This window comes from Styela clava, chromosome 14 (assembly GCF_964204865.1).
Source record: "Styela clava chromosome 14, kaStyClav1.hap1.2, whole genome shotgun sequence".
Lineage (NCBI taxonomy): Eukaryota > Metazoa > Chordata > Ascidiacea > Stolidobranchia > Styelidae > Styela > Styela clava.
Genome location: NC_135263.1, coordinates 9,689,895 through 9,713,406, shown reverse-complemented (window position 1 = coordinate 9,713,406; position 23,512 = coordinate 9,689,895). Strand labels below are relative to the sequence as shown.

The 23,512-nt window shown below is 35.1% G+C and overlaps 1 protein-coding gene and 3 long non-coding RNA genes across 6 annotated transcripts; 3 read left to right on the top strand and 1 right to left on the bottom strand.

Moving 5' to 3' along the window:
• Positions 1-333: 333 nt before the first annotated feature.
• Positions 334-1,574, top strand: LOC120341206 (uncharacterized). Its single transcript, XR_005569382.2, has 3 exons — positions 334-793; positions 932-979; positions 1,333-1,574. It is a non-coding gene; the product is annotated as an uncharacterized LOC120341206 (long non-coding RNA).
• A 12,853-nt stretch (positions 1,575-14,427) lies between these two features.
• LOC120341119 (uncharacterized) lies at positions 14,428-15,189 on the top strand. Its single transcript, XR_005569379.2, has 3 exons — positions 14,428-14,564; positions 14,704-14,751; positions 15,104-15,189. It is a non-coding gene; the product is annotated as an uncharacterized LOC120341119 (long non-coding RNA).
• Positions 15,190-15,322: 133 nt separating this feature from the next.
• LOC120341664 (uncharacterized) lies at positions 15,323-17,341 on the bottom strand. The gene is made up of 3 exons (XR_013480404.1): positions 17,188-17,341; positions 16,631-16,678; positions 15,323-16,171 (listed from the first exon to the last, which is right to left on the bottom strand). It is a non-coding gene; the product is annotated as an uncharacterized LOC120341664 (long non-coding RNA).
• A 1,984-nt stretch (positions 17,342-19,325) lies between these two features.
• On the top strand, positions 19,326-23,508 carry LOC120341245 (uncharacterized). Of its 3 annotated transcripts, none has more exons than XM_039409725.2 (9): positions 19,326-19,484; positions 19,875-19,972; positions 20,211-20,389; positions 20,475-20,649; positions 21,011-21,222; positions 21,336-21,596; positions 22,006-22,144; positions 22,435-22,518; positions 23,146-23,508. In XM_039409725.2, the coding sequence occupies exons 1-9, from the start codon at positions 19,367-19,369 to the stop codon at positions 23,506-23,508; spliced, it is 1,629 nt and encodes a 542-aa protein (XP_039265659.2). In that variant the 5' UTR covers positions 19,326-19,366. The 3 variants fall into 3 exon arrangements, with proteins under 3 accessions (XP_039265659.2, XP_039265658.2, XP_039265660.2); XM_039409724.2 differs by having other exon boundaries at positions 22,435-22,530; XM_039409726.2 differs by lacking the exon at positions 21,336-21,596 and having other exon boundaries at positions 22,435-22,530.
• The last annotated feature ends 4 nt before the right edge of the window (positions 23,509-23,512 follow it).

Below are 23,512 nucleotides of genomic sequence, written 5' to 3'. Positions count from 1 at the left end.
ACTTATAACATTTTTCACAATGGATTATGTATGACTTATCGTCGATTATGATGACTAAAACTCACTGACTTCAAGTGAGATTGTCATTCTTTTTAGTCAGGACATAGAAGGAAATATGAGATGATTATTTCGTCTCGGTTCAAGAAGTCAATTTGATTCATTTGTCGTACAAGTATTTTTGCAACATCTTACATCAGAGGAATACCTCCGCATAGGAACTGTGGTCAAAAGGGAACAATCCGATGAAAAAAGATTTCAACAGTGCTAATGCACGGAAAACAACTATCACTGTCTGTTGACAGGGTGGTTGAATCAAATGATTTCCTGCCCTGTTTGCCTGTTTCCGAGAACAATTTATTTGCGCAGAGAAAAAAATCGATGCATAATATGATTTATGACTTTATGCAGAAAACGATACCAATTTTCACTTATAATGCCTATTCAAGAGCATTTAACTTCATTGGGATATTCCGATACTTTATTGGGACAGTAGCTGCTCAATTTATACTTATCCAGAGTAAAAGATAGCTAACATTATGGATCGTGTTAGTGGTACTTTCAAGCAAACTATTTGAAACAGCAAAAATCAAAAAATTACTAGGTTAAAGCATATTTATTTTGGTTTGATAATTTTTTTCACCTAAAACAGATTAATAGATTCGTTTATCTGAGGTAACACACTATATACCAGAAATTAAAATGAATGTAAAATTTCTAACTTGCTTAATTGCATTTATTCTGATCTTCTTGAACTCGTCAGTTATGGCATTTAATGCCAATGGATATAAAGAAGGTAAGTTGTAGCACTTGTATCATTTTATGAATTGTATGCATTGTTCAATATTAGCTAAAGGATTGATATAGTTACGCTGGTTATAAGTATATGTACCAGTGGATATTCCAGCAATATAAATTTTACATCTCTTTACAGTGCCTCGTGAGTCTATGGATCTGGAGAAGTTTGAGAACCTGTTTGAAGGTCAGAGTATTTCGATTTTATGTAGTTGGAAGGAAGTCCATCTTTTATAATTTTTTTTCGTTATCCTGACTCATTCTTTGAAATGTTTTCACAATATTCCTTTAGTACTAGATAAAATAAGCCATCGTTTTACGTTTCCAACATTTTTATTATGTGCTGTAAACCTTCATCGATTGTATCATGGTTCACGAAAGAAATTGTGACGCATTTCGCAATGCAACCTTGATCTGATTTCAAAACAGATTTTTGCCAACAAAATGATTTATCGAGTGTTGGTATATATATTAGAATAATAAACATACCGCAACTCAATAATGACGCTTTATTCATGTTTTCCTGCATTTTCAATTTAGAGAACCAGATTTGATCAAATGAACATTGATCAATGAAAAGGAAGAGCAACGTGTTTTGTGTAGTGTTAAATATAATACACCGATAATTCTTGTGTGATTCATAATAATTACCTTTTTGAATAGAGTTTCTTTTATAACGTGAGCCTAAGAGCAGGATTTGCAAATGAGGTACTTTTGAGAGATCAAAATCATACCTAGCAAAAATTACATTTGGGCTCTACGTATATTTCCGTCTCTTCGGATTAAATGCACAGAAAAGTGTGCATATTAGAGTCTAGTGTAGCCAATACTATGTTAAACATTCGCATTAAGAAAAAAAACTAAAAAAAAATCGCGCGCGCTAAAAGCCTAGTTTATTATATTCGGATCCTTGTGAGTATTTTATGTCAGAAACCTGTAAATCAAAATAAACGCTTATAAAATGAAGTATAGGATAAATAATTTTAGGAAGTTGAATAAACAAAAGACGACGTTCTACGTAACACCGCGTGGAGCCCCACATTTTTTATTCATGCGATCGCCTCGCGCCCCCCTGTTGTTTTTGGGAACTAAAAATGCTTATAATCACCGCCAACGCAGGTTAATCAAAGATGTCGTTAGACGCGCGTTTACCAACCACCGCCTCTCGTCCAGTTACCAGTCCACGTCGGGTATGGGATTAGTTAGCCAGTTTTAGTTTTAGATGCACGGACTTGATGGTGGAGGAAACCGACCGGCGGTTACGTGGACCACCCTATGCTGACGAGAAGTTCAGCAATCCTCTCGAAGGTAACTATCCCCACGGATTCGAACCTATAGAAGGTAATCAGAAATGCGGTGACGAGCGCATTACTAACGCTCAAGCTTCGCCTGACCACCAGCTAGCAACAAACGCGGAACAACAAGGTGCGCAATTTTCATGACTTCATCGAAATATTTCAAATAAATATTTGCAATATATACCTTCTATCGACAAATACAATGTTTGACCACTAAAAATTTCAATTGGTCGAATAATTAATGAAAAAGGGGATTTTCTCATTACAACAAGAAGAAAAATACCAACAACAACAACAACAACATAATAACACAAGAACAACAACGACATATTAACAAAACGATCGTTAAGCACACTTGGTGTCCAACTAGTGAACGATGCTTACATACATGGACAAGAGGCCAAAACGAAGTAGTACGGGTTAATCTGGCATAGAATACTACCGGTACCGTAGTCTTTGCGACTTCGCCTGACCACTAACGCAAAACCACCACAAGGTGCGCAATTATTTTCAATTTTGATGACGTGTCGCAAAAAGGGATTTCATAGAGCCCTAAAAAATTTATCCACAGGTTTGCGTAAAATAAAACATTGGCAAATTGATTTGGAAGCACAGGTTGCCGAAATGTCGCAATGAAGTTAATGATACGATACCCGAATTGACAGTGGAAATTGTGCATTGGTGCGTATCTGCACTTGACAGTAATTATACAAATATATACATTATGTATTGATTTGAGCTCTGCTCAAGGTAATTGTTTTCGGATGCGAGTAGACCGGAAAAGGAAATCGCATGCTTTAACCGACATTGTGATTCGCAATAATTTGGCGAATGAATCGTGACCATGAATTTATACCTTATGTTTTTGAATTTGGTGTTGAAAAATTTATAAAAAACTTTCTTGTATCGTGTACGGAATCAAAATAACCCGTGATATGGAGCCTATTACACGATCCTTTTTTCTATTTTTATATAACTTTTTATGTTATGTAAGAAACTAAGTGAAATACTGAAGGCATTCCATTAAAAGTTACTGGTTCAAATGAAATAATAACCTTAGTTTAAACAACAAATCAGTTCATATGATAAACTATAGACGTGTCCTTTTAACAGATATGCACATTCAGCTACACACTACCGATAACTAGAATCGGGAACGCTCGTCGTGTACGTGAATGTTGTTTTCCACTTGATTTGTCATGATACTCCGAAAACGTCTATGAAAGTATTATGGTATAGGGATAAACTTCGGTCAGATTATGCAATACTTTATAACATTTTTCACAATGGATTATGTATGATTTATCGTCGATTATGATGACTAAAACTCACTGACTTCAAGTGAGATTGTCTTTCCTTTTAGTCAGGACATAGGAGAAAAGATGTATTTCGTCTCGGTTCAAGAAGCCAATTTGATTCATTTGTCGCACAAGTATTTTTGCAATATCTTATATCAGATGAATACTTTCAGATAGGAACTGTGTTCAAAAGGGAACTATCGAGTAGCAATGATTAATCTCGTTCGGCCCTTCGGTACGTATATTGCGGGGTTCCATTACATTTCAACCCACGTACATTTGAACCCATGACAATTGCACCTGTATGCTATTGCACCTATGGAATTTTTTTTGTTTCACGGATAGTTAAACCCATACTAACCCTAACCCATGGGTTTTAGCACCCGCATATAGATTGAACCCGTGGATATACGCATGGGTGCAAATGTACATGGGTTCAAATGTACGGTCACCATATTGCGGTAATGCAAGATAGCTATATTCGCAAACACGTTACATCGAGATGCCTGCGGAAGATAATTATTCTACCGGATGTCACGCATTCAACGTTTGCACAAAGTTTTGAAATTAACTGCTAGCTTAAGCTTCATAAAATTATGGCAAAACGTACAAAATATGAATCAGATTGCGATTTTATCAGCGAATAACGGAATAATAAAGAATGAGAAAGATTGCTTAACAATTTTCTACCCAACATGGAACTTTATTATGCCAATCCCAACATAGGTATTCGTCACAGTATCTACATTTGAACATTGTCTCGCATAGTTGAGGCAAGTATTTGCCTGAAGCAGCAGGATTGACTTTTTTGCCATCTTGAAAATTTCACGACATACAAGCTGGCGTTTTCTGTTTGCGCACGTCGTATCGTACGTTTAGTTGCTGTATATTTTCTCGGCATTGTTGGCGTTATTAATTTGATCTGTTCTTGTAACATTGATCCCATTCTATTGCAGTCGATCGGTTATTTTCAAGATAATTGTTGAAAAATCCCAAGATTTGCAATAGAATCCCAAGGATATGAATTCATTTTCGAATAGAAAACTGATTGGTCACACGATATTGGCCGCGTTAAAATTCATTTTTTAAATATAATTTTAGAACTATCTATCAATGTTTGTATTGGAACTGTTACAAAATAATAATAAAAAAATCATGCAAGTTACTTTTAACTTGGCCCCCATTTAGTAATGAAGACGAAAGCTTACTTATGTATTCAATTTCAGATAGCATAGAACAGGGCTACTCAACTATTTTTACCGAAGATCCGCATACAAAACTTCAAAATTATTTCGCTCCGGTCTTTCCAGAATTTATATATCGGCATTCTTAAAAACGCACACTTCCTCGACCGGCTAATGATTATTATTTAATCAAAATTGCTTATTATGGTGTTATAGTTCTTTTCATATATATTCAAAACTACAAGGGTCATTTTATAAAAGAAAACTTCAAAAGTGGGGCTAATGATCTAAAATAAAGAATTAGGTGCGGTCCGAATCAAATACTCGAAAGGTCAGGATTCGGACCGCGGTCCGCCAGTTGAGTAGCCCTGGCATAGAACACAAGTTTCATAATTAATATTTTAGTACTCCCGTAGCATGTGTACCAGGTTAGGGTTAGGCCATAACACTATTCCGAATAGTTATATCACAGGTTTGAAGACTGTTTGTGTGCGCCAAGTGGATATACCCCCTGCCCATAGGTTTCAGTCCCTTTCTACAACTTGATGTAAAGTAGGCGAACAAAATTAGTTACCTCCATATTGGCACACACACTCCTGAAGCGCGAATATTTTTTATATATATAAGGAACCAAAATCATAAGTTCTCAAAACCGCAAAATGTATGAAGCATGAGATGGCTCAAGCATATGGCGAACCCCGGCCTCTCGCCCAGTTACCAGTCCACGTGGTCCATTTATTTGTTTTGGATGCATGGATTTGATGGTTGAGGAAGTCGGAACCGATCAGCGGTTACGTGAACCACACCATGGATTCGAACCCACAGACTGTGATCAGAGGTCAGGCAATTAGAAAAGAGGTTTAGAAATTTTACTATGAGGAAATACGGGAGCTAAATTAGTTTTGGTTTCAGCATATCAGTCCATTTTGTACAAATCTAGTCGAGAATACGTCCGATTTGACAGTGAAGTGTTTGAAAATAAATCTTGGCAATTTTAACCGAAATTATTGCAACCAAGATAACTTTCCACATTTGAAATAATTTATGGTTTCAAATATGACACTATCTGGCTCAACAGATTTGTAAAATCAAGGTTTTTCTAAAATGGGCTTTATGAAATCTCACATCGAAAAAGGACTTCGAATTGCTAGCACTTCATTAATTAAAGCAAATTTGGAAAAGTAGTCGGGAAAGAGCAAGCTGCAAGTTGGTGAGACAACAAATTTAACGATACCGGGGTAGACAGTGGAAATGGTGCTTTTCCACGTTTCGACAGATGATAGTAATCATATATATTATGTATTGACTCGATCTCTAGTCAAATTGATTGTTTTCGGAAACGGGTTGACCGAAATAGGAAATCGTATGGTTTAACCACCATTTCAGCAGATTGTGATTCGCAATGATTTGGCAAATGAATCGGGATCATGAATTGATGCATTATGTTTTTGAATTTGAAAACATTTATAAAAAACTTTTGCGTTCTACCAACTGCACTATTAGTCCGGCAGAATCGGGCCTTAACATTGTTTTGGGACATAAAGTTTTTTTTATTGTTTAGATATAATGTATATGACATATATAATGATACCCAGGTGGGTGTGGAGTATATAATGTTGAGCAATTTTTTTTAAGTGGATTTAAAGTATTCGGCCCAAGATGACGCACATCCTGAACCCTAACTTGGTAAACATACAATGTTCAGGTTGTGCGCCATCTTGGTACGAATACTTCAGGAGCGCCTTTTTGTTAAAAACAATTATTTCATAACTACATGGTTTAGTTTTGCATACATGGCAACATTGAATCTCCTTACAATGTCAGAAATTTAATTTTAGTAGAATAAATGGTGGTTTATTTCACTAATACAAGCCAAGATCCATCGACAGCATCTAGCCACTTTCTATTGCGCTCTTCAAACTACATTTGCGTTGCCGCGCGCATTTCGTTTTCCTAGTTTAAGCTTAGGGACTTGGGAAATATTTTATTAGTTGAATTGGATTGGAATATTTGACCTCGTCTTTCACTCCGAACAAGGCCATGTAAAACCATCCACTGGTATCTAAAGATGTGTAACGAGTTTTCTTTTGGAAGAACCGCAACCTTTCAGTGCTGCATTGACTTTGGCAAAATTAATATATCCTTGTGGAGATAGAAGGTATGCGTATGCGAAACCGAGATGTGCACCTGTTATGCCAACATAGTTGAGTCAAAGTTTTGAATACTAGTACATCACACACATCTTCCTGCGTGCTTCGGTTGTACGTAGTAACGCGCACATTTTTGCGCACATGTATCAAATTCCACTTGATTATTGAGCTATAGGTTTTTGACGAGCTTTTGTGTATGATTTCATTCCATAGAATTTGTATGCTGTTCTAAAGAATACTAGTTTCAGCTTTTTCATTCATTCAAACCTCGTGTTAAAAGTAAGTTTTGTAATATTGCGTGTTGGTTTCCAATATTCTTAAATCGGTGATGCCAGTAAATCTTAAATACAAAAAGATCAGTAACATCTGCAATAAAAACAGCAGTACCCGCTCAAATGACAGCTGGGGGATGGATACTCTTAGTATCTGCTCCATCGCGTGCCTCTTACAGTCTTACCAGTTTACATGCGTGTCAATTGGTATCTAAGCTCAGCCAGAGACAAAAAGTTTCGGACTGCAGTTGGCGTGACGAAATGTTTTTAAATATATATTCTACAATAAGATTATTTGATTGTATACTACTGAAAGTTCCGCCTTATATGTCTTTTCCCATTGCACTATTCCTTTACTGATATTCGATAATATGAAGCTCACTGACATAGTACTTAAAGTGTGTAGATGGGTATAATCTTTTCCACGCTGTTCAGGTGGGAATGCGCGAATATATATAAGAATTGCTAATATTGGTTTGCAATGCGATGAAATCCCATCTTGGCATTTCTGCCTCTCGCAATTGCTGCGTATACTTATCGGGGAAGTTCTGTGGCGTGGTTATCAAATAAAATAAAAAAAACATGGGAGTATTTTTTCTACTTCTCTACTACTATCAAACCTTGACATTTTGTGAAAACTTTTTTCCATGCAACCTTTTTATAAAACATCCCCAACAACCACAATTAATTCTGTTATTAAACTTCCGAAACAAACACAACATCAACAGATGCATATATCACCAAGTAGATATTGCTGAATTGATCTTTATTTTACCATTTTTCATGTAATTCTTTTTGGTAAACCTATTATCTATCGTAAATACAGCACATTTTACAATGTTGTAGTGTGCCACTGCTTTTTTTGGCCTCACATATTTGATATTTGTAGTTAGAGCTCTTGGGGCTCTGTCAAACAAAGTTACATACAAAATATTAGTTGTAAATTGCAAAACATGATCATGTTGTTGGAATAACTTGGCATTTTACCACCCGTATATCATTCATTGTTGAGGATATTAATAAAATCATAAAATTTAAAAATCCGTTCTTGTGAAATTTTTGTTGTAGCTAAATTCCAGGGACAGCATGACAACAGGCAAGAGAAGCACGGTCGCCTCTTTTAGTTTATGACTGGGTTTCTTAAAAGGGGACCCCGTCCTCCTTGGAGGCCGCTGATCGGTTATCTGGGAGCACGGTGCTTGGTGCTTGCGTAGTTTGTGCACCAAGATTGCGCACAACCTAAACATAGTATTGTAACAGGTTATGGTTCAGGTTGTGCGTCATTATGATGCACAGGTTTGACGAAAAACACTAATACAAATATCGAGCCGTAAAAAAAATTGCTCAAGGCTGCAAACTCCACACCCATGTAGAAATGATGGGCAATGACCCCAAGATGAATAATCACAAATAAAAAAAACTTTATGTCTGAAATCAAACTTGGGCCAAAAAGGTCCCCTTATCTGCCGGACTATATCATCGTGTATAAAATCAAAGCAATCCGTGATATGAACCTGACAACACGGAGGCTATTCTAACGTATCTAATACACGATCTATATTTGACCTTAGTTTAAACAACAAATCAGTTCATATATATGATAAATTATAGATTTGTCATTTTAACGGATATGCACATTCAGCCACACACTGCCAAAAACGTTCGTCGTGTACGTGGATGTTGTTTCCACATAATTTAACGTGATACTCTGCAAACGTATATGGAAGAATTGTGGCATAAGGATAAACTTATAACATTTTTCACAATTGATTATGTATGACTTATCGTCGATTATGATGACTAAAACTCACTGACTTAAAGTGAGATTGTCATTCTTTTTAGTCAGGACATAGAAGGAAATATGAGATGATTAATTGTGCACAGAAAAGTGTGCATATTAGAGTCTAGTGTAGCCAATACTATGTTAAACATTCGCATTAAGAAAAAAAACTAAAAAAAAATCGCGCGCGCTAACAGCCTAGTTTATTATATTCGGATCCTTGTGAGTATTTTATGTCAGAAACCTGTAAATCAAAATAAACGCTTGTAAAATTAAGTATAGGATAAATAATTTTAGGGAGTTGAATAAACAAAAGACGACGTTCTACGTAACACCGCGTGGAGCCCCACATTTTTTATTCATGAGATCGCCTCGCGCCGCCCTGTTGTTTATGGGAACTAAACGTATGCTTATAATCACCGCCAACGCAGGTTAATCAAAGATGTCGTTAGACGCGCGTTTACCAACCACCGCCTCTCGCCCAGTTACCAGTCTACGTCGGGTATGGGATTAGTTAGCCAGTTTTAGTTTTAGATGCACGGACTTGATGGTGGAGGAAGCCGAAACCGACCGGCGGTTACGTGGACCACCCTATGCTGACGAGAAGTCCAGCAATCCTCTCGAACGTAACTATCCCCACGGATTCGAACCTATAGAACAGGGATGGCGAACCTTTTTCAATGAATGGGTCAAAAATTATATTTTTATTGCGGAACAGAAGAGAGTGGGTCACAGATATATGATCAATGTTTGTATCTATGAGAAACTTCTGAAACAAATCTTTTAGGCTTCTGTTGGTGTAGTTTCAGGCTTTACTTATGCATCACTTCTATCAGGGACTTTTTATGGCTCCCGATTTTATGAAATTAGAGTACGAAAACACGCATATGAATTACCAAAAACGTTTAGGATGATGCAGTAAATTATTTTACGGTTTCAAAGAGTTTGGAGCGAATCCCACCCTGACAGTGTTCTATTTTTCGATCAATTTTCAACCTCATTAAGGCACTTTTACACTGCCCCATTGTCATTTCAGATTTCTAGGCTTTTATTTCAAGTCTGAAAGATTTTGTTCTCCTAACGATATTGCGGACGAGGAACTAATAAAATACAAAGTAGCATCTAGTTCTCGCATAACCCCTAAAACAGTCTGCAGATAAACTTTCGAAAGAGACCAGACATAGCGACAAATGAACATATCAGTTGCATTGTTATGTCATAAACGATGTCAGAGCCAATAGCTGAATAATGGTTCACAGCGGTGCACTACAGACATGCGTCCAAGATTAGGGGTTTTGAAAATTACCGTCCCGAAATTAACAATTTGAATATGAGCTCTCGCGGCCCTGACTGCCCAACTGACGGTAGATTATAATAGTTTAGGTATTGTTAAATTAATTTAAGGCCGGTTTTATCAATTTTTATCACTGGTATGTTAGCATTTTTTTAAATATTTTATTCGTGCCTTGGCGGGTCACGAATAAAACGCGGTGGGTCACTTTGTGACCCGCGGGTCAGTGGTTCGCCATCCCTGACATAGAAGGTATTCAGAAGTGCGGTGACGAGCGCATTACTAACGCTCAAGCTTCGCCTGACCACCAGCAAGCAACAAACGCGGAACAACAAGGTGCGCAATTTTCATGACTTCATCGAAATATTTCAAATAAATATTTGCAATATATACCTTCTATCGACAAATACAATGTTTGACCACGAAAATTTTCAATTGGTCGAATAATTAATGAAAAGGGGGATTTTCTCATAACAACAAGAAGAAAAATACCAACAACAACATAATAACACAAGAACAACAACGACATATTAACAAAACGATCGTTACGCACATTTCGTGTCCAACAAGAGAACGAGGCTTACATATATAGACAAAAGGCCAAAACGAAGTAGTACGGGACACGGGTTAATCTGTTATAGGATGCTACCGGTACCGTAGTCTTTGCGACTTCGCCTGACCACCACAAGGTGCGTGATTATTTTCAATTCTGATGACGTGTCGCACATAAAGCCCTAAAAAATCTATCCACAGGTTTGCGTAAAATAAAACATTAGCAAAATGATTTGGAAGCACAGATTGCCAGAATGTCGCAATGAAGTTACCGATACCCGAATTGACAGTGGAAATGGTGCATTGGTGCGTATTTGCACTTGACAGTAATCATACAAATATATATATTATGTATAAATTTGAGCTCTGCTCCAGTTAATTATTTTTGGATACGGGTAAACCGGAAAAGGAAATCGCATGCTTTACCCGTCATGTCAACAGATTGTGATTCGCAATGATTTGGCAAATGAATCGTGATTTTGAATTTATACCTTATGTTTTTAAATTTGGTGGTGAAAACATTTATAAACAACTTTTGTGTATCGTGTACGGAATCAAAATAACCCGTGATATAAAGCCTATTATACGATCTTTTTTTCTATTTTCATATAACTTTTTATGTTATGTAACAAACTAAGTGAAATACTGAAGGCATTCCAATAAAAGTTACTGGTTCAAATGAAGTAATGACCTTAGTTTAAACAACAAATCAGTTCATATGATAAACTATAGACGTGTCATTTTAACGGATATGTACATTCAGCTACACACTACTGATAACCAGAATCGGGAACGCTCAACAACGTGAATGTTGTTTTCCCCTTGATTTGTCATGATACTCCGCAAACGTCTATGAAAGTATTATGGTATAGGGATAAACTTTGGTCAGATTATGCAATACTTGATAACATTTTTCACAATGGATTATGTATGATTTATCGTCGATTATTAAGACTAAAACTCACTGACTTCAAGTGAGATTGTCTTTCCTTTTAGTAAGGACATAGGAGAAAAGATGAGATGATTATTTCGTCTCGGTTCAAGAAGCCAATTTGATTCATTTGTCGCACAAGTATTTTTGCAATATCTTATATCAGATGAATACTTTCAGATAGGAACTGTGTTCAAAAGGGAACAATCGAGTAGCAATGATTAATCTCGTTCCGCCCTTCGGTACGTATATTGCGGTAATGCAACACGTTACATCGAGATGCCTGCGGAAGATAATTATATTACCCGATGTCACGCATTCAACGTTTGCACAAGGTTTTGACATTAACTGCCAGCATAAGCTCCATAAAATTATGGCAAAACGTACAAAATATGAATCAGATTGCGTTTTATCAGCGAATAACGGAATAATAAAGAACGCGAAAGATTGCTGAACAATTTTCTACCCAACATGGAACTTTATTATGCCAATCCCAACACAGGTATTCGTCACAGTATCTACATTTGAACATTGTCTAGCATAGATGAGGCAAGTAATTGCCTGAAGCAGCGGAATCGACTTTTTTGCCATCTTGTAAATTCCACGACATACAAGCTGGCGTTTTCTGTTTGCGCACGTCGTATCGTACGTTTAGTTGCTGTCTATTTTGTCGGCATTGTTGGCGTTATTAATTTGATCTGTAATCGTAACATTGATTCCATTCTATTGCAGTCGATCGGTTATTTTTAAGAAAATTGTTGAAAAATCCCAAGATTTGCAAAACAATCCCAAGAATATGAATTCATTTTCGAATAGAAAACTGATTGGTCATACGATATTGGCCGAGTTAAAATTCATTTTTTGAATATAAATTTAAATCTATCTATCAATGTTTGTATTGGAACTGTTACAAAATAATAATAAAAAAAATCATGCAAGTTACTTTTAACTTGCCCCTCAATTAGTAATGAAGACGGAAACTTACTTATTCAATTTCAGATAGCAATATAAGTTTCATAATTAATATTTTAGTACTCCCGTAGCATATGTACCAGATTAGGGTTAGGCCATAACACTATGCCGATTAGTTATATCACGAGTTTGAGGACTGTTTGTGTGAGCAAAATGAATATATCCCCTGTCCATAGGTTTCAGTCTCTTTATAGTTTATACAACTTGATGTAAAGTAGGCGAACAAAATTAGTTACCTCCATATTGGTACACACACTCCTGAACCGCGAATATTTTTTATATATAAAAAAATCAAAATCATAAGTTCTCAAAACGGCAAAATGTATGAGGCATGAGATGTCTAAAGTATATTATGGCGAACCACGGCCTCTCGCCCAGTTACCAGTCCACGTGATCCATTTATTTGTTTTGGATTCACGGATTTGATGGTTGAGGAAGCCGAACCCGATCAGCGGTTACGTGAACCACACCATGGATTCGAACCCACAGACGGTGATCAGAGGTCAGGCAATTAGAAAAGAGGTTGAAAAATTTTACTATGATGAGATACGGGAGCTAAATGAGTTTTGGTTTCAGCATATCAGTCGATTTTGTACAAATCTATTCGAGAATAAGTCAGATTTGACAGCGAAGTGTTTGAAAATAAATCTTGGCAATTTTTACCGAAAACATTGCAACCAAGATAATTTTCCACATTTGAAATATTCTATGGTTTCAAATATGACGCTTTCTGGGTCAACATATTTGTACAATCAATGTTTTTCTAAAATGGGCTTTATGAAATCTCCTTATCGATTGGATCTGACAGGCAAACACATCGAAAATGGACTTCAAATTGCTAGCACTTCCATTATTTAAAGCAAATTTGGGAAAGTAGTGGGGAAAGAGCAAGATGCAAATTTTTTCACTGAATTCGTTTGAAGTTGGTGTGACAATAAATTTAACGATACCGAGGTATAGACAGTGAAAATGGTGCTTTTCCACGTTCCGACAGATGATAATATTCATATATATTATGTATTGACTTGATCTCTGGTCAAATTGATTGTTTTCGGAAACGGGTTGACCGAAATAGGAAATCGTATGATTTAACCACTTTGTCAACAGATTGTGATTCGCAATGATTTGGCAAATGAATCGGGGTCATGAATTGATGCATTATTTTTTTGAATTTGAAAACATTTATAAAAAACTTTTGCGTTCTACCAACTGCACTATCACCATGTAAAAAATCAAAGAAATCCGTGATATGAACCTGACAACACGGAGGCTATTCTAATGTACCTAATACACGATCTATATTTGATCTTAGTTTAAACAACAAATCAGTTCATATATATGATAAATTATAGATGTGTCATTTTAACGGATATGCACATTCAGCCACACACTGCCAAAAACGTTCGTCGTGTACGTGGATGTCGTTTCCACATAATTTAACGTGTGACTGTCTTTCTTTTTAGTCAGGACATAGGATAGAGATAGACGGTGAGATGATGATTTCGTCTCGGTCCAGGAAGCCAATTTGATTACTTTGTCGCACAAGTATTTTTGTAACATCTTATATCGGATGAATACTTTCAGATAGGAACTGTGTTCAAAAGGAAACAATCGAGCAAAAAAAAATCAACAGTGCTAATGCACGTAAAACAACTATCACTGTCGGTTGACAGGGTAGTTGAATCAAATTATTTCCTGTCTTGTCTGCCTGTTTTGGATATTCTTATATACGCCCATTGTAGCTGTTCAATTTATACTTATCTAGAGTAAAAAATAGATAGCTAACATCATGGATCGTGTTAGTGGTACTTTTAAGCAAACTATTTGAAAAAGCAAAAATCAAAAAATTACTAGGTTAAAGCATAATTAATTTTGTTTGATAAAATTTTTTCACTTAACACAGATTAATAGTTCGTTTATCCGAGGTAACACTATATACCAGAAATGAAAATGAATGTAAAATTTCTAACTTGCTTAATTGCATTTATTCTGATCTTCTTGAACTCGTCAGTTATGGCATTTAATGCCAATGGATATAAAGAAGGTAAGTTGTAGCACTTGTATCATTTTTATGAATTGTATGCATTGTTCAATATTAGCTAAAGGATTGATATAGTTACGCTGGTTAAGCATATATGTACCAGTGGGTATTTCAGCAATATCAATTTTACATCTCTTTACAGTGCCTCGTGAATCTATGGATCTGGAGAAGTTTGAGAACCTGTTTGAAGGTCAGAGTATTTCGATTTTATGTAGTTGAAAATAAGTTTATCTTTCATAATTTTTTTCGTTATCCTGACCTATTATTTGAAATGTTTTCACAATATTTCTTAAGTACTAGATAAAATAAGCCATTGTTTTACGTTTCCAACATTTTTATTATGTGCTGTAAACCTCCATCGATTGTTTCATGGTTCACGAAAGAAATTGTAACGCATTTTGCAATGCAACCTTGATCTGATTTCAAAACAGATTTTTGCCAACAAAATGATTTATTGAGTGTTGGTATATATATTAGAATAATAAACATACCGCAACTCAATAATGACGCTTTATTCATGTTTTCCTGCATTTTCAATTTAGAGAACCAGATTTGATCAAATGAACATTGAACAATGAAAATGAAGAGTAACGTGTTTTGTGTGCTGTTAAATATAATACACCGATAATTGTTGTGTGATTCATATTAATTACCTTTTTGAATAGAGTTTCTTTTATAACGTGAGCCTAAGAGCAGGATTTGCAAATGAGGTACTTTTGAGAGATCAAAATCATACCTAGCAAAAATTACATTTGGGCTCTACGAATATTTCCGTCTCTTCGGATTAAATAAAATCGGGAAATCCAGTATAATATCGCTCATTCCTCCACCAGAAAATTGTGCACAGAAAAGTGTGCATATTAGAGTCTAATGTAGCCAACACTATGTTAAACATTCGCATTCGGAAAAAAAAACTAAAAAAAAAAATCGCGCGCGTTGAAAGCCTAGTTTATTATATTCGGATCCTTGTGTGTATTTTACGTCAGAAACCTGTAACTCATAATACACGCTTATAAAATGAAGTATAGGATAAATATTTATAAGGAGTTTTCGCCGAATGCTTTTTCCGTTGCAATTTGTTTGTATTATGACAGGGATTTGTGCCACTGAAAGTAATAACAGCAGTAATAAAATCATGCAGTCTTCCTAGAACTTTGTAATTAATATATATATTTAATAGATCTGTTTATAGGCGATAAGTCTTCTTGTGATGTTACCTTGTACGATTTTCTCCTAGTCCATGGTATTAGACATATGCATTTGAACTATAACTCTCACTGACGGTCAACAATGAATGTAAAATCGCACCCCCGCGATGATGTGGACAATTTGGACAAGGACAATTTGCCCTTGGTACATCCTTTTACGTCTCTTTTACCTCTTTTCAGTAATAGCTCTAGCTACAATTCACCACTGTATAACTATATTTTCGAGTGAATCACATGCTCAATGTTAATGTATGTACATATATACAAACTATTCAATTTTTATTATGCATTTATTTTATTCACACACAAAGAGAATGAAATCAACAAATAATTTTCTTCTTTTTTCTCATTGTCTAAGTATACGCATTATATATGATTGCGTTTGACGTTAAATTTCATTTTCTGAACGAAAGAAAAAAATCGAATATATAAGAAAACGTTCATTTTGAAAAAATTCTCAGTTGAAACTATTTCACGGTCCTTTAAATATATAAACAATCCAGACGTAATATTTCTAATCCGTATATATACTATAACAGGCTATGTGTTCCAAAATCAAATCGTATACAAATCGAAATATTACAGTTAAAAATATTTTAAGCCACTTATATTTATCACGCCACCTCTGGCATACAAGGACAGGTAAACCGACATGAAATGCAAACCACTTTTGGATACTATACCTCCTCGAAATTACAATTGCAAAAGTATATATATTTATATATATATAACAAAACGACATTAGCGTTCGTATTTTATATAAATATGTGTCAGATTGAATCATAGACACAAATATTATAGACTGAGTTAATACTTGAGAAACGATAAAAAGATCGTATTGAATCTCAAAATTCAACTTACCCTCGAAAATTTTATCAAAACGTTCCAGATCCATAGGTTTTTGAACATCTGTGAAAGACAAAACATGCATGTTCTTGAATAATCAAATACGTCTTTGGTTAAAACCCTTTTTCCTAATTCTATTATGTATGGAGGTATGTATGGTATGGATTCGAATAATTATTATGCCCGGTGATATGGACAATGAGGTATAGTCTCATAATTATATTGTCATTGCTGGTTAGAGACCTTTGATTTAAGTCGGTTGCGGTTTTTCCATTGAAGCTAAATATAACATATCTTAATTAATCAAAAAATTCGGTTTAGAATAAGCTTTCAAGCTAAATACAATCTTCTCTCAACTCCTATTTCAAAGTTATCTGGTGAATACCATATGCAATAGTTATATTTTATTTAGCTCTACCTAGCATCTTCCCATAATGCTACTTATCCTCGTCTCAGTTATTGCAAAGATATTAAGCCTATCATAAATACGACTCCAGCCTAACTCTCAGTATAAAGAAAATAACCCTCGATTAGGCAACCTCGATTGTTGCGAGACATGAAACATCCCTTACCCTTCTTGAATCCGTGATAAAGCCCGGTGACTGGGGAGTTGTAGATTATCAACAGTATGAGGATGAAACAAACAAGAAATTGAAGTTTTGCATCCATGTTGAGTTTCTTGTGTTTCTTTACAAATGTATCATCGGGCATGAAATAGACGCTGGTTTTATCGGTAAAATATTTTTTCCTACGCAGAGATCGATGTCAGGGGAAACTGTTTAACCGGGAAAATATTCCATCAAGCACCATGCCAATCGTTGTTGTTGTACATCGCAAGTATATACTGATGGTTACTGTGGATTTGAATGATTTTCACTCTAACTATGTACGTGGAAACGACGTGTGGAGCCGGCCTAATTCATTTCCTTACATTATTAATAACAAGCTTTTCATGCAAAAATAAGTTTGATTACGGATTCCCGGCATGACATTTGGCAACACAAAATTCGTATCTTATAGTAATAAGTGATCTGTGAGGAGCCAGCAACGTTTCTGTTGAAGGTTTTCTAGATCGGACTTTTGCTGAGTTGTTATTCTTGTTGGCGTAGTTGATGTTATATTTTTGCTGTGACAAACGATTTTCTCCCCAACTAATGGACCAACCGATTTAACATTTTTATTTATTAAAGATGAAAGAAGTTAATAGAAGACTATTACTTTTCTTTTTTTACAATTGTTTTTAGGTCCGACGTGTCCGTCTTGTACCTCATTTGTAAAAGAGTGAACAGAGCAGCACCGGGCCAAGTTTATTTAAGAAATGCTACATAGTATATAACACTAATAAGCCAAATTGCCAGTTTGATACATAAATTGAGGCGATGTTGTTTCATGCTACACCTATGCCGGCAACATTGGTTAATCGATTTTGGTATAGCTTTGTCTAAATAGCGTTGCTTTTGTCTGCCATACCTTTCCATGTAGCACATCACATAAAGAGATTGTGTACGACAGGGTTGGGTTCGATTTTTCATACTTTCCCTGTGAGAGAAAGCCTAATACGATTGAATAATATAGTGGGCCAAGCAAAGTTTGTCCTCCGGTTACAGCTGGTTCAAGTAGGTTACAGGTTAGCTATATAAATATATATATGCTGGACAATACAAAGATACACAAATAATATTTTAGGAATTTGTTGGCAAATAGTTTGTAAAATATTTGCAACTGTCTGTTTGAAATCGATCTTACATAAATTTAAACACGAGTTTCAATTCATATAACATAATTTGAATCCAATCAACACTGTCGATATTATTTATATGCATTTTATAATGATTTTCACTCACATCCGACAATTTAATTTACTTCAGTTGTCGAACTGATGCACGTGAAGAGTGTCGTGTTCCACTCCGGAAAGAAAATCGGAATAATTAATAAGTTGACAGAGATAGCAGTTTTCATACTTGTGTTTGAGGAATTTCCGGCAATCAAAATCGTGAAGGGAGCAGGTGAATGGGATATTAATGTCGTGCAAAAAGCCCTCGTCAATATAGGCGCCAAATTATCAGCAGCGTTACCGCCAACTGAACAGTCTCAGCACCATACCCTGAATAACTACAGAAGAAACGTTAAAGATGACGAACGTAACTAGAATAGGTATTTTTGATCCCAGCGTTTCGGCATCCCTTTTATGTAACTTTGTGATGGAAGCCAAGCACGATGACCACTTAATTGCCAATCAGAATGGATGTAACCAAGACGACCACCAATATGCCCACGACACGTGTTTTGGAGTTCGTTAAATGTTTGATTGCGGGAATACTATAGACCAGGGTGTTCCAAACGCGGGCCGCATGCGTCTTACGACGATAACTTACGCCTTACGGTATTGAGAGATCATGACATCATGCATTGAATTTACTAAACAATTTTACATTTCCTGCAGACACCACTGTGACAAAAACGCAGCAATGCTTCCATGTAATTGCATTGACAGCTTCTCAGCAATTTTGCTGTTCACGTTAAAAGACATTCGATATAGTTAATTCATACTCTAGGTATAGATAGTCCATCTATAAGTCATGACTGGAGGCGATTTAAATTTTGTTATACAGTAAAAAAGGGCATGTTATTTAATAAAACATCATTATATTCTTGTTATTATAGTTAACATGCTGGGCACACAATGAAATGACTCATTTTTATGTCACCATATTCAACGAGACGAGGTTTGAGATTTTTCATCGAGCTGCAATGCCGCATCTGAAGATCAGTACAGTTATTGTCATACTGTTAATCTTAACAGCATATTATATGACACTATTACTTCTGTGGTCATTGGAAAGACAGCCAGTTACAATTAAAATTTCGAGTATGAATTTTTATTTAACAAATGCCAGTAGTTTTGACTAAGATTGAGAATTTTCTGTACATTTTATAGCTGACACGAAAAGAGTAGATATATACTCTGCAGAATTGAAAACGGTTGATTGTGTAATCAACCACTTTGTAACACTGAATGATACAATAATTACAAATCAGCATTGCTTTAAAAAAATACAGTTCTCTTGAATTCTCAATACTATATTTTGATGCGAATTTGTTCATTGATATGTGATATATCACTCAGTTATGAATGGCATTAGAAGGGCCAAGCTATTTGTCTAGTCATTTACTGTCAAGGTCAAGATATTTTATAATATGGACATACACTGGATGATTTTCGAATTATCGTTTGAGGAAAGTTTCAAATATTTTTAAGATACTCAATCGCTGGAAAATCGACAGGACGTAGGGCATACCTTCCAGGAAGAAATAAAATTTGAAGTGAACAGTTTGCATGAAGAAGGATTGAAAAATGTTAGTGATTCGTTCTTTATTTGTATATATATTTTTTTTATGATGTACAATAAAGTACAATAACAATCTGGAGATTTTGAAGGTTTTACTAATATAAAGGACTTTTTATGGGATCTAACATTATTGTCATTGTCCATATGGCCTGAACGATATGACTGCATTACAATTCGATAATATTGGATTTCCTAAGCAGTCGCAGTATAGGTTATCATCAACAATTAGATTTTTCTTCAATCAGGATACATCAATTGACTTTTGTCAAATCCTGGAACACGATTTAGACTGGAAGATGTCTTCATTAGAACCATTAGTTACTTTGGATCCAAATCGATTTATGTATACAGCCATAATAAACGGACCAAGTAATGAATTGATGGGATTGCAAGAGGCAATATTTGTTGCCATAAAAACCAACAGGTATATTTTATATGTTTTCATGTCTGTGCTTCAGGGACTAAAAATATGTCTACAAATCTTATGTATCTGTTTTGTGTACAATCAGAACGCTTGTTGTACCGCCGTTCAAACCTCATTTCAAAGACAAAGACCGTGGAACCGCGGGACTTGTGCCTACTGGAATGAGAGTCGACGTTCAAATGATTTCACGATTGATTTCTGTTGCTACTATAAAAGATATGAAACGAAAATGTGATTCACGATTTGATATTGGATTCCAGGTAAATCAAATTTGTGTTGTAGATCCTAAACTTAAATTATGGTTTCTCAATCTGATGTCAATATAGCAACAATGAATTCGAGACACGCAGAAATGAACAAATAATAATAACAAAAAAAAAAAAATTTGCTATCAATGAAATTCAAATAAGATGAATTAGCTGAAATCAAATTACCGATCAAAGAGGTTTGGTCAAATTAGGATATCTGTTTCCGAGATAAAGATATACAAATATTTTATAGTGGCATTACACTGTTTTTTTTTTAGTTTAGTAAAAATCATGCCAATCGAAGATGCGCTGAACTTGACAATTGATGAATAACAGTAATTCATGTAATAATTCCATGCCTCATGATTTCCAGACAAAGAAAGTTGCGTGCGGATTTGAGAGATATGTTAATAAAACATGTGGAATGTTACTGGAGTCACGCTATTCAAGCCTCATCAAAAAAGATCGAGAATATGAGACAATTCGATACAGAAAGAGCAAAAACTGTACAACAACTGTATCACTACCCATCCGACGTATTCCAGTATCCGGAATGCACCCGGATATGGTTAGGACCAAGTATATGTAAGCATTGTTAGATTCATATAAAATATTATTCGGCATTTACTACCTCTCCTGTATATTCTTCCTTCTTCCTTATAACCCTTCTCACATTTTTTGATTCATAATATGTGAAGGTCTCATCTGCCATGTGGAATTATGATAAACACCTACAAAAGCTTATTGAGGCCCATCACTAATCTCGATGAACAACTTTTGGAACAAACGCAAAAAGATCCGACCACATTGAAATCAAATAACCTGAAACTCACATCAAGCGAAACTCTTATGAAAATAATTGAAATTTTTACACAAAGACCAAAATACGTCAGAGATATCGCTCAGAAGTTTGTAAAAGAGATTCTTCAAAATTCCGAATACATTGCTTTTCATTGGAGGTGGGTTGAAGTCTTATTTTGTAACGTGCTGAAGAGCCAATTTATCAGTGAAATATTAAACACAAAGATAATAATGTTGTTCGTGTTTCACATAATGGATAAACTTCGTATTAGTATAATAATGTTCGTTTAATTTTTCTGTTTTTGTTTTGTATTATAATCCGGGCATGGTAATGTAACCCAATGTGATATTCACTAAAATATTTTGTCGTTATGATTTGAAGAGTATATATCTAAATTTCTCTATGTGATAGCCGCGTTGTCGATTTTCATTACTTCAGAGAAATATTATGTATAAATTGTAATGTATAAAATCTTATCTTGCGTTTGCATTAGATCACAGATGTTGAAGTAAAAAATCCAACAATATGATATTCAATGAAATCTTTATTCAAAATACATCATATAGATACAACAAAGAGTGGAAATTTTCGTACTGCAATCCAGATCGAACAAGACTACAATTTTGCCGAAAACTGGAACGGATGGAATCTTCCGATCTCGCATCAGCTACTCTTCTCCTAACCAAAGACTACATAGAAAATATGGTACGCAACAGTAACCTGCTTCGAAACTCGCGTGGTGTTTTTTTTCGCAATGATTTTCTAAACTCAAATCTTCGAATTTTGTCTGCCAGAAAACTTTATTTTACGTTATATATATTTATACTTCATAAGTGTGCGATTCTAATCTTTTTTAAATATTTATTTTGCCATATATATATAAGATAATTAATTAACTGCTAGGTGAGCGTTATCAAGAAGATCGCCGTACTACTAACCAATAACACCAATGTTATACCGAATACCGTGCTCTTACATACGTTTATCTTTCACAGCATCCCAATTTCTACAAGTCCAAATGTCTGAAAAGTGTTGTTGTTAACGTTTACTTAGCATTTGCTACCGATGACCATGAAATAGTGAGTGCACTTGTAAGTCTTGCATGCAATGAAATTTAAATTGATTCTTGTCGGAAAGGTATAAAGATGTACTTTTTCGCTATGTCTCAATGGAACGCTAGATATTTTTTTTCTGCATATCCGACCAATATTATAATCTACTCGGAAGAATTTGATTTCATAGAACAAGAATTAAGCATTTTGTGCGGCCCCCCGCTTTTGAAGAAAGTTGTGGAAATTTCTCACAATTGCATACAAAATTTAGATTTATCTTTAAACTTTATGTAAAATATCTAAATTCTAAACTATGTTTTTACTCTGTCGTCTGATATACTTATTATTAAATTTAATTCGGGATATTTTACGAAATAAATTTTAACTATAGGTACAAACTATATGATATGGTCTTTTGAAAAAATTGAGAAAACTACTTTTGTTAATGCTACCCCTGACAAAAACCTTTGCCCACCTTGTACCAACATTGTAGTTTATTATGCCCACAGGTATAGCGCTGTAAGCACTGTATTGGTCAGTTGAAAAATTCTCTCGACATTCGTTGCCAAAAATCTAGATCGAAGTTATAATATGAATTATCCACAATCATATATATACGTACAACAGAACACAATTCAATTTTTTGTGTTGAAGGTCAAACAGCAATCATTGGACAAAAGCTTTCAAAACGATTTCCTGAACAAATTATTCTTGGAAAAAAATAAAAGCAAATTGGCACGCTTTAAAGACGATAAATGCTGGAGAATAAGAGTTTTTAACAAAGTCGACTTGATGCACTTTTTGGTAGAAAATTATCCAAAAAGAAAATGCTCAGTGATATGGAGGGACACTCATGAGTTGATCTCTTTAATTGAAAACGAGCTTTGTCGCAAAAGCACTGTTTTTGCGTATTCACCATCGTCGTCATGGTCAGGAGTTGCCTTGCAAACTCGTTGGAATGAAAGTAAACATTCTAATCTTGCTATTTGGAAGGTTTTAGACGAATTACAGAAATAAGGAT

Excerpts from the sequence above, each read along its gene's own strand:
- LOC120341245 (XM_039409724.2), top strand. The coding sequence starts at position 19,367 with ATGCCGCATCTGAAGATCAGTACAGTTATTGTCATACTGTTAATCTTA. Across the intron at positions 19,485-19,874 it reads AGTTACAATTAAAATTTCGA|ATACTCAATCGCTGGAAAAT; the intron begins GTATGAATTTTT and ends AATATTTTTAAG. Across the intron at positions 21,223-21,335 it reads ATGGTTAGGACCAAGTATAT|GTCTCATCTGCCATGTGGAA; the intron begins GTAAGCATTGTT and ends TAATATGTGAAG.